Source organism: Schistocerca gregaria, chromosome 2, assembly GCF_023897955.1.
Source record: "Schistocerca gregaria isolate iqSchGreg1 chromosome 2, iqSchGreg1.2, whole genome shotgun sequence".
Lineage (NCBI taxonomy): Eukaryota > Metazoa > Arthropoda > Insecta > Orthoptera > Acrididae > Schistocerca > Schistocerca gregaria.
In genome coordinates, this window is record NC_064921.1 from 427,243,580 (window position 1) to 427,255,308 (window position 11,729).

The window sequence follows — 11,729 nt, forward strand, 5'->3', positions numbered from 1 at the left end:
GTTTAAGCGTACTGTCTTGCCTGTGTCATAGAACTGCTACTGGTCCTCGCCTGCTGCGGACCTGCAGCACTTCCTGGGCAGCAGCGCCAGCCTGGAGGTGCACCAGCAGCACGTGGAGGGCCTGGTGTCGGAGTATCACGCCGTGCTGCAGGGCACCCTGCGCGCCCTGCGGCTGCACCGGCAAGCGGACGCCTACCCCCTGCACCAGCTGCGCCTGGACATGGACCACTTCGCCGCACACGCACTCTGCATGGCGTCAGTGATGCCACCCATGATTCTCGCGCCCGAATCCCTGGGCAAGGACGCCGAGGAAGCCCTCAACAACAGCCAACGTGACGATACATATTTCAGACAAACCGTAGCCAACCCTGAATTCATCTCACGCATCAAGTACGTCCTGCCAGCATACGAAAAGGTTGGTGCGATGTAGCAGGAAAAACTCGTTTCTGATAAACAAAGACCCTCCTTCCTTTCTTCTGGAAGGAGTCACACACTGTTCAGGCAGACTGTGAATGCTCTTCAGTACCGTTTAGGCACCCTTGGAGTCAAACTTTACGTGGACTCATGATTAGCACTGCAATCTTACGTGCAAGTATTCCTGTTTATCAAAGAGTATTTATACTCTCACTGAATGAAGTGGTTCTCCGACACGCAGAACTGTAACAGCTAAATTTATTATGTAATGCTGCTTATTAAAATGTAATTTGCTAAGATGTAACTTTTATAAAATGCGCTGAAACGAAGTGTATGGATCCATGGATTTGAGATCAATAAAGATACAATGACTCGGAACTATATCGATAAAACGGTTCAGATATACCAAACTTGCAACGTACTGTACATTATCGACAATTTATAATTTGTGTCAGACCACGATTCGAAAGCGGATCCCAATATACCCGGAGCACGCATTAACCACAGGGGAAGCGTTTTTATTGGTGTTTTAGTCGTGTGTGATGAAAAGTAAGGGTGAAACAAAAAATAAAATTATTTTCAGTATTTTCATAACAAGCATTTGTTTCTTCCAAACACTGTCAATACAAAATACTTATCAGATTTTTCCAATGCAATTTTTTCTTATTTTTCTGTAGTCAACAAATAAATGTTCTTTTCTCACAGTTCCAAGTACATACACGGTATTGAATTTTGATTTTTCTATCGACCCTTTCGTCATAATGGAAAGTAGATTTCTTACTCAGACTCTGTGCTCCCTTGTGGTATCGAAAAACATATAAGGGTTAAATCTCTTCCCATCTACAACCATCTCCAACCTGGAACAATCCTTGAATCTTTTATGGAACTCCAGTCCCCTGCTATTTCCTGAACTGGAATTTTCATTTTCTGTGCAGTGTTCACAAACTCCGCATCAAATGCCCGAAAACACACTCTGGAAGCGTAACGGTTAAACAGTTTTAACACATACTCGTATTTCGTGCCACAAAACTGTCTCTCAGAAAGCAGTCCACACACACGCAAGGAAAAACTACACTTCACTAACGTGAGAAACACTGACCGGTTAGCGATGGCCTCCTCCGCCTCCAAGTAAGCACGTGACCCACGTGCTATTGGAGTTCTACCGTCCATTCCATCTGTTGCCCTTAAATATTCGTCTAGGCTAGAGGTTTTCAAACTCTGGATACCTTTGTGGCACCATCAGCTACATCAAAAATACAGGAACTCCTCTGAACTTAAAACACCCTACCATGCATCGTCTCCTTTACCCGTTTCCAGCAAACCTAGATACTCTGCCTATTTCTGAGCCTAATTTCGTACCTTATCATGATGCAACGGAACAACTTTACCAATGCTTTCATCACTAACAAATATGGTTTCAGACCTTAGATTAGCATCCAGTTTATCGTTATTGTCCAAACACTGTTGTTAGTTCATTGTATACTTCCACTACGACATAAAGATGAATCAGCCATGTATCTTCAAGAGGAGGAAAAACTCTGGCACTGAATTTTCAACACGGAGAGTTCTACACGCATAAAAAAAAATTAAAAAAAATTACATGGCCCCAGTTCCCAGAACTCCTAAAGACAGACGTTGACTATTTATATTGTATCACAAACACAGCCCCTTGACTGTTCATAAATGTCACTAAACCCGCCCAAAGATGTAAACAACCATGCATGAGCAGCGCCTATTAGACGGCGGGGTCCGACAGCCAATCAGTTCCAGTCATTCTACCAGGTAGGAGGTACACGGCTCGTATTGTCTGTAGTTTAACCATGCCTAGACGGTCAACACCGCGGTTCCATCACGTCCGCATTTTTCCTTTGTGCCTGGAAGGATCTCAACAAGGTAAGTGTCCAGGTTTCTCGGAGTGAATCAAAGCGATGTTGTTAGGACATGGAGGAGATATAGAGACACAGGAACTGTCGATGACTTGCCTCACTAAGGCCACCCAAAGGCTACTACTGCAGTGGATGACCGCTACCTAGGGGTTATGTCTTGGAGGGATCCTGACAGCAACGCCACCATGTTGAATAAGGCTTTTCGTGCACACGCAGGACGTCGTGTTACGTCTCAAACTGTGCGCAAAAGGCTTCACAATGCACAACTTCACTCCCAACGTCCATGGCGACGTCCATCTTTGCAAACACGACACCATGCAGTGCGGTGCAGCTGAGCCCAAGAACATACCGAATGGCCTGCTCAGGATTGGCCTCACGTTCTCTTTAACGATGAGAGTCACATATGTCTTCAACCAGACAATCGTCAGAGACATGTTTATAGGTAAGGCCTTAGACACACTGTCCAGCGACTGCAGCAAGGTGGAGATTCCCTGCTGTTTTGGGGTGGTATTATGTGGGGCCGACGTATGCCGCTGGCGATGATGGAAGGCGCCGTAACGGCTCTACGATACGTGAATGCCATCATCCGATCGGTAGTGCAACCATATCGGCAGCATACTGGCGAAGCATTCGTCTTCATGGACGACAATTCGCGCCCCCATCGTGATCATCTTGTGAATGAATTCCTTCAGGATAACGAAATCGCTCGACTAGAGTGGCCAGCATGTTCTCCAGACATGAACCCTAGCGAACATGCCTGGGATAGATTGAAAAGGGCTGTTTATGGACGACGTGACACACCAACCACTCTGAGGGATCTACGCCGAATCGCCGACGGGAAGTGGTACAATCTGGACCAACAGTGCCTTGATGAACATGTGGACAGTATTCCACGACGAATACAGATATACATCAATGCAAGAGCTCGTGCTACTAGGTATTAGAGGTACCGTACCGGTATGTACAGCAATCTGGACCACCACCACTGAAAGTCTCGCTGTATTGTGGTGCAACATGCAATGTGTGGTTTTCATGAGCAATAAAAACGGCGGAAATGACGTTTATGTTGATCTCTATCCAATTTTCTGCACAGTTACCGGAATTCTCTGAACTGAGATGATATATATATATATATATATATATATATATATATATGTGTGTGTGTGTGTGTGTGTGTGTGTGTGTTTAATATAACAGCAAAGAGGTCCTGACGTCCGCTATGAATTATTGGGATAGTTTTCTTAAGGAAGCTGTAGACGTTAAATTTGCATGTCAGTTTAAAAATAGAATCGCAAATTCTTGCTTAAATTCTATCTGGAATTCTCGTCATTTGGTCAAGAAATTTGCTCACACCCTTTCACTAGCGATAACGTCTCGAGTGAGTTGTCTTTGGTTGTAAGATGGCTCAACTTGTGTACGGTGTGTATCGTCTTCCTGCGTACGCTATCTTTTGTCTCCTGGTTTGATGCAGCCCCGAACACCGACGGTCATGCATGCAATTCTCTCATTTCACAGATTTTTTTGATGTGTATGTGTTCTGAAGCCCGCCCAATAATTGGATAGTGTAGTTTTTCTATCACAGAGAGCAACAATACTAAAAGAACTACGACCGATGCTGTGAATCCAACCAACGAAGAGACAGAAGTTCTACATTTCTAGTTACAATGGTGTTTCTGTCACACGTTGTACTAACTTTTCTGATACCTTTCGTCATATCAACACTCATCCTTTCGTAGCAAATCGTGAAGGTTGTACATTTCACACAATTTTTATGAACACGTGACGAAGACACGACTGAACAAAGCATATTCTGCTATCCGATCATGGGTCGAAGCCTCACTCAGACTTTCATTTCCACAGATATTCTTACTTAAAGCTCAAAAGATTGAAAAAGGTTTCTCAGTACCAAAAATTCTACGAATTTTGAAGAATTAGTGCAGATAGTTTCCATTTTTAGGAGCAACTAATATCAGCTACTCTGACAAATCAGGAGACAAAATTTCGACTTGCTGTTTTTCCTGCTGAAGTGCTAGTCATTACAATAAGGTAAGTTAGTGAAAGTACGTAAATGTCGTTAAAATATCATGATGGAAAGTTTATTTTTGTAATACCATGTGGTATGGTACTTTATTCAACGTATATAAATAACGGTTACAAATTATTAAACTTAGGATAGTATTTCATGAACTGTTCAATTTCGCAAAGTAGTATGTGGTTCAGCTTAAATATTCAGAAGAAATGTTGCTAGATTCGAAGTGAGGTCAGCCACCATCAGTGGCGTAGCAGTCTGCCTAGGGACAGAAAACGAGTCTGAAGAAATGGAGGAGGCCTATAAGTCCTTCTCGACCTCGTCCAACTGCTCATTCAGAAGTAACAGGCATATTGTTTTCAGGACACTTTTACGCCTGTCACAAAATTTCCTGAAATGAGGTAGCATAGGTTGACAAAACATCCTATCAGCATCAACAGCTCCCGGTGTCTTTTCATTTCCATCCTTGTATCGGCAGCATATGAAAAAGAGAAACATAAGGCAATTTCACATTCTGCATAGCATGTGGCAATTGTGTAGCATATTGCACTCAGCTGTCAATCTCATCATGTACAACCTCCAATATATCTCACATATCTTCTCGATAATGTAAAAGAGGTATCGCTCTCCTTCTACTATCAGAAACAACTTCAATAAATTAGCTATATTTCGTATGCAGCAATCTACGACCTAAAACGCACCAAACGTAAACTGACCAGCGACTACATTCTTCCCTCCAGACTTTACAAATACTCCCACTGGTTTACTTATTTGCAAAGTACCACAATAATTATGGACAACAACGAAAGAAAACCTATTCATTATAAGGCTGTGATGCCAAATTATAAGATGGGGAAAAAATTTTTTTTTGTCCCATTGTTTCCTCAAAAACGAATGAGAAAGACTGCATAGAGCAGAATATGTTAGGATCCCAAAATAGCGAATTTAATTTTTTACGCGGAAATAAAAGTTTTACTATTAAACTAACTACAAAAAACGGGTGTTACTTTGCTTCGTCTACATAAAACATTTTTTAGACACTTCGCTTGACTTGAAACTTCCCACGCACAAGTTGTGTGGAGCAATCTGCGGTCTATATTTCGCCAGGCGATATGACAGAGAAACGTTTCGATGCCGTATCGCTGTCATCCCCATGTGAACCAGTTAAATCCTTCAGCCACGTTTCTGCATGCTCCATCAATACAGGTTGCTTCTATATCATAGCACAAATCGCTTCGGGTATCGGACTGGTTATCGTATTGCTTCACTGCGAGCCGTGACTAAATGTACATTCCACTGCAGCTATCTTGTCATTTAGCACAATGGTTAAGGCACCGAATTTTCATTCAAAGGAAGGAGGAAGAAAGGAATTATGCTTTCTATTGGGTCATTAGAGTCGGAGACAGCCGGCCGGAGTGGCCGAGCGGTTCTAGGCGCTACAGTCTGGAACCGCGCGACCGCTACGGTCGCAGGTTCGAATCCTGCCTCGGGCATGGATGTGTGTGATGTCCTTAGGTTAGTTAGGTTTAAGTAGTTCTAAGTTCTAGGGGACTGATGACCTCAGCAGTTAAGTTCCATAGTGCTCAGAACCATTTTTTGAAGTCGGAGACAAAGCTTGGATTGGGAATCGATGGGGAAATAGACTGCCCTTGTCCTTTTCGAACAAACCATCCCAGCATTTAGCTCAGCCGATTTCTGAGTCCATGGGAACCATAAATCGGAATTGTTCGACGAGAGATCTGCTGCTACCCTCCTGAAGGCATCTCCAGTACCTTAACCACTGCATTATCTAGCTCACTCCTATGACAAAAGTGGGATTGAATCCCTATCCAACTATTTTGATTCAGTGCGTAACTTAACTCACTTTAGGAAAGGTGAAGATGGTTTTTTCAACGAAGTCCTTGCAGATTTCTTCTCATCCTTCACCAAGTGAGCTATAATTTCGTTCTTAACAACCTCGATGTCAGTGGTACTTAAATCTCTAATGTTACTGCCCTCTGTGTCCCTGCCGCCCGGGGTGGCCGAGCGGTTCTAGGCGCTACAGTATGGAACCGCGCGGCCGCTACGGTCGCAGGTTCGAATCCTGCCTCGGTTAGTTAGGTTTAAGTAGTTCTAAGTTCTAAGGGACTGATGACCTCAGAAGTTGAGTCCCACAGTGCTCAGATCCATTTTTTTCTGTGTTACTTACAGAATTTAATCAACATAATATTCTCTCCACATGCCTGCACATACTGTAACAAAAGTTTAAGCTGAAAACTGATTTAGACAGCGGAACAGCTTCCCATCAATTGTATCTTGAGAATATTATTAGAGGAAGGACGAGAACGTTGCCTGGTTCAAGAATTGAGTGTAGAAAGATATACTAATATTAACTTGCTTGACACTCAAAATCGTAACGACCTTTGTGGAACGAGGTATAAGTCAGCTCTCTTCCCTGAACTGTACAGCGTTAATTTTCTGGAATACAAACTGACATGCAATAACCATTCCGTCACGTAGCTTAGGGAATGGAAAACATCACAGTGACGCTGCTATGAACAGTAACAGTCTTGGCTCAAGCCCACCACCGGGCGTTTGGTCTGACTGAAAGTAAAGCGAAGCATTTGTTTGCCGCAGCACTAGGAGGCACAGGGTGCTAGGCCCACCATCCTAGTTACCGTTTCACCACAGGAAAGATCACTGGCACTCGTTTGACAGTAGTCTGAGAGAGTGGTGGCCCGTCCAGGAGGATTAGGAGGAGGAAATATTCTCACCACTACCTGAAACTGAGCAAGGGACCACCGAAGCTAGAATCTGTTGCTGTATCCACTGTACCACCATGGTTCTGCAATGAGCAGTAAACGGAAGCAACTGAAAAGTCCCCACCACCTCTGTAATACCACATCCTAGTGTCTATCCCTCCCACTTTATTTTAAACTGTGGTGTAAGTTATTACACATAGTGCAAGTTACTACACTCCAGTTCTAATTACTTTCTGATGGACAGCACAGGGAGTCGAGTGGTAGGGGCCAGCCGCCATCCAACTGTAGCTCTTTCTTAAACTCCACATGCCCACTGTTGCCTCTTCGCAGACTACATGCAACACCTTGTGATGTGTGGCTGGCTGCAAGCCATCAACACTACCCCCACCAATGCAATCTGCCAATCTCAAAGTAATTTTATAGAGGGTCTAAATACTCATAAAAAATCCTCCTTGTTCAGAACAAATAAAAAGTCGTTTACATCACCTCAGTTCAGAGAGTCCCAGAACCTGTACTGAAAATTGAATGGAGATCAAGATAAACATCATTTCCACCATTTTTATTGCTCATGAAAATCACACATTCCTTGTTGTACCACTATACAGCGAGATCTTCAGAGGTGGTGGTCCCGATCGCACTACACAACGATACCTCTAATACCTAGTAGCACGTCCTCTTGCATTGATGCATACCTGTATTCTTTGTGGCAAACTATCCACAAGTTCATCAAGGCACTGTTAGTCCAGGTTGTCTCACTCCTCAACGACGATTCGGCGTAGACCCCTCAGAGTGGTTGTTGGGTCGCGTCGACCATAAACAGCCCTTTGCAATCAATCCCAGGCATGTTAGATAGGGTTCATGTGTGGACAACACGCTGGCCACTCTAGTCGAGCGATTTCGTTATCCTGATGGAAATCATTATAACAACATATCCACGATGTGGGCGCGAATTGCCGTCCATGAATACGAATGCCTCGCCAATATGCTGCCGATATGGTTGCACCATCGGTCGGAGGATGGCATTCACGTATCGTACAGCCGTTACGGCGCCTTCCATCATCTCCAGCGGCATACGTCGGCCCCACATAATGCCACCCCAAAACAGCAGGGAACCTCCACCTTGCTGCACTCGCTGGACAGTGTGCCTAGGGCGTTCAGTCTGACCAGGTTGCCTCCAAACACGTCTCTGACGATTGCCTGGTTGAACACATAGACGACATTCATCTCTGAAGAGAACGTGATGCCAATCCTGAGCAGTCCACTCGGCATGTTGTTGGGCCCATGTGTACAGGGCTGCATGTTGTCGTGGTTGCAAGGATAGACCTCACCATGGACGTCGGAGTGATGTTTGGCATCATGCAGCCTACCGCGCACAGTCTGAGTCGTAACACGACGTCCTGTGGCTGCACGAAAAGCATTATTGACATGGTGGCGTTGCTGTCAGGATCCCTCCAAGACATAACCCCTAGGTAGCGGTCATCCACTGCAGTAGTAGCCTTTGGGTGGCCTGAGCGAGGCATGTCATCGACAGTTCCTGTGTCTCTAAATCTCCTCCATGTCCTAACAACATCGCTTTGATTCACTCCGAGAAACCTGGACACTTCCCTTGTTGAGATCCTTCCGGGCACAAAGAAAAAATGCGGACGCGATCGAACCTGACACGTTCCACATCATTACGAAGTGTCGTATTCATTATCTATGGAACAAGTATTAATCTAATCTAATCTAATCTAACCGCGGTGTTGACCGTCTAGGCATGGTTAAACTACAGACAACACGAAACCGTCTACCTCCTTCCTGGTGAAATGACTGGAACTGATCGGCTGTCGGACCCCCTCCATCTAATAGGTACTGCTCATGCATGGTTGTTTTCATCTTTGGGCCAGTTTAGCGACATCTCTGAACAGTCTTAGGGATTGTAATTCAAAAATGTTCAAATGTTTGTGAAATCTATGGGACTTAACTGCTAAGGTCATCAGTCTCTAAGCTTACACACAACTTAACCTAAATTATTCTAAGGACAAACACACACATCCATGCCCGAGGGAGGACTCGAACCTCCGCCGGGATCAACCGCACAGTCCATGACTGCAGCGCCTAAACCGCTCGGCTAACCCCGCGCAGCAGGGATTATAATTACAAATACCCTAAATTGGAACGACCACATATATAATGTTGTGGGTAGAGCAAACCAAACACTGTGATGTATTGGCAGAACACGGAGAAGGTGCAACAGGTGTGCTAAAGAGACTGCTTACACCACGCTTATCCGCCCTATTCTGGAGTATTGCTGTGCGGTGTGGGATCCGCATCAGGTGGGACTGACAGATGAAATCGAAAAAGTGCAAAGAAGGGCGGCTCGTTTTGCATTATTGCGAAGTTTGGGAGATAGTGCCACAGACATGATACGTGAATTGGAATAGCAATCGCCGGCCGGAGTGGCCATGCGGTTCTAGTCGCTACAGTCTGGAACCGAGCGACCGCTACGGTAGCAGGTTCGAATCCTGCCTCTGGCATGGATGTGTGTGACGTCTTTAGGCTAGTTAGGTTTAATTAGTTCTAAGTTCTAGGCGACTGATGACCTCAGAAGTTAAGTCGCATAGTGCTCAGAGCCATTTTTGAATAGCAATCTATAAACACAGGCGTTTTTCGCTGCGACGGGATCTTCTCATGAAATTTCAATCACCAGTTTTCTCCTCCGATTACTAAAACATTCTGTTGGCATCCACCTACATAGGGAGAAATGATCATCGTGACAAAATAAGAGAAATCAGGGCTCGCACAGAAAAATTTAAGTGTTCGTTTTTCCAGCGTACCGTTCGAGAGTGGAACGGTAGAGAGACAGATTGAAGGTGGTTCATTGAACCCTCTGCCAGGCACTTTACTGCGAAGTTTGTGTGTGTATATTAGATGTCCGGTGCCAAGCACTGTTGTACAGTCGCTGATTTCGACAGCTTTCGTTGATGTGCTGCAATAAGTCCAAGTCTGTCTATCTGAAACTTACCGGCAGACTGAAACTGTGTGGTGGACCAGACTCGACACCGGAACCTTGACTTTTGCGGGAAACTCTCTCAGGATCCGCACCGCACTGGGTCACGATGGCAGGTCTCCTGTTTGTTCTGCTGACAACGCTCAACAGAAGGTGCTAGCAAAGACGCCAGAGGAATCCCTGCAGCCTGTGCTCAGGGTTGACCGTGTAGCTTGATGTGCGACTTCGAAATAAAACGAGCATGAAGAAAAAGATGTTCCTTTATTGCTGATCGTGACATAAACGGGTTGTTACACGCGATGTAGAACAATTTAAGAAACGACGGTGTTACATTTTTCATTCATGTGAGAATGTTAGTACGTTTATTTGAAGAGTTAGTGAAGTTTTGCTGAGAATAAATGAAGAAAAGACTGATTTTAATACGCTCGTATCGATTCTGCTGAGTGCATACGGTAGGTCCATAAAGTATGTGCTCGGCGCAGAGGAGGTACGCGAGTGGCCCGCTTTCGAGCACCGCGAATCGCTGAGTTGTGGTGTCTCTTGGAGGTCTCGCAGCGAACGAGAGAGGGCGCTGATCGAGAACGGTGTTGACGGCCAACACCGGTGTCGTTGTTAAAGAGACACCTGTACCGAGTGAGGGGAGCAGAGTGCACTCGACTGATGGCCCAGCCTGTCTGCGGAAGGTACAACGCAAGTTGCTGTAACCGAACTGGTGTTTGACCTCTCTTTCCTGTGGCGGGTTTGGACTGTTAAACTGTCAGATCATTTGAAAGAATTATCTACTGCCAATCAGCGTCTGCTGAGGAGGTGAAGCTTGTTCTTTAAAGTTCGCGGGTTTAGTTAAGACGGCTCGTACGTGCCACGTCCCCTGCTTGAGATTCCCAGTTAACGTAAGACGTTGTCGACACTTCATCCAGAATTGATGTCGTGCAACTCTGCATGCCTAGAAACTGGTACTGCAGCGGTCGGAGGATACTTAATTGGCATATTATTACCTGTACGTTTTTCTGTTGCAGAAGTGTATACATCGTGGTTGATGTTACACTGGTCTTAACGGAAAACTGTGCAGGACGAGGCTAGGTTCGGATCCTGTGGTGGTGTGCAACGTACTGGCCGTGAGGAGTAGGGCAGCTCCAGAACAATTACTGTACAACTGGATGGTGAAGAAATTATTCTGTTTGTTAATAACAAATAGTTCTAGTTTGTTTTTCACGATGCCACGTGATTGATCTCCACACTCAGTTCCACGTGATTGATTTCCACACTCAGTTGAGAGAATATGACGTATGAATTAGATGAATTCTTGGGTTTTGAATTGTATAATGTTTGAATCTTGGAAGTAGCTGAAGATATTAACCGGAGCGATGTTTCTGGATAGCATGGGTCTAGTTTCAAATGGGGATCACGAAACGGCAGTGACCGAGGTGTAGGTTATTGCTGTTTTCCTTCAAGGACAAGTTTATCTTTTAAACTGATTGGTCTGGCTGCACTACTTTCAAGAAATTTTGGAAGAGACATGTCAGAGTATTTAGTTACCTGCTAGGTATAAATTAAATTAAAGAAGTGTGAACAGTTTTATGCTATTGGTTGTATTTAAAATTGTCTTAATATAGTTAGGCAATCAAATTAGATTATCGCGACTGATTATTTTAATTCGTTGTTCAATTTCA

The 11,729-nt window shown here is 44.6% G+C and overlaps 1 protein-coding gene across 1 annotated transcript in view; it reads left to right on the forward strand.

Moving 5' to 3' along the window:
• Positions 1-1,023, forward strand: part of LOC126324213 (uncharacterized) — a 39,613-nt gene extending 38,590 nt beyond the window's left edge. Inside the window, exon 3 of the mRNA XM_049994942.1 lies at positions 32-1,023. Coding sequence (XP_049850899.1) covers positions 32-430 — 399 coding nt within the window. The 3' untranslated portion in view covers positions 431-1,023. The remainder of the gene's footprint in view (positions 1-31) is intronic.
• The last annotated feature ends 10,706 nt before the right edge of the window (positions 1,024-11,729 follow it).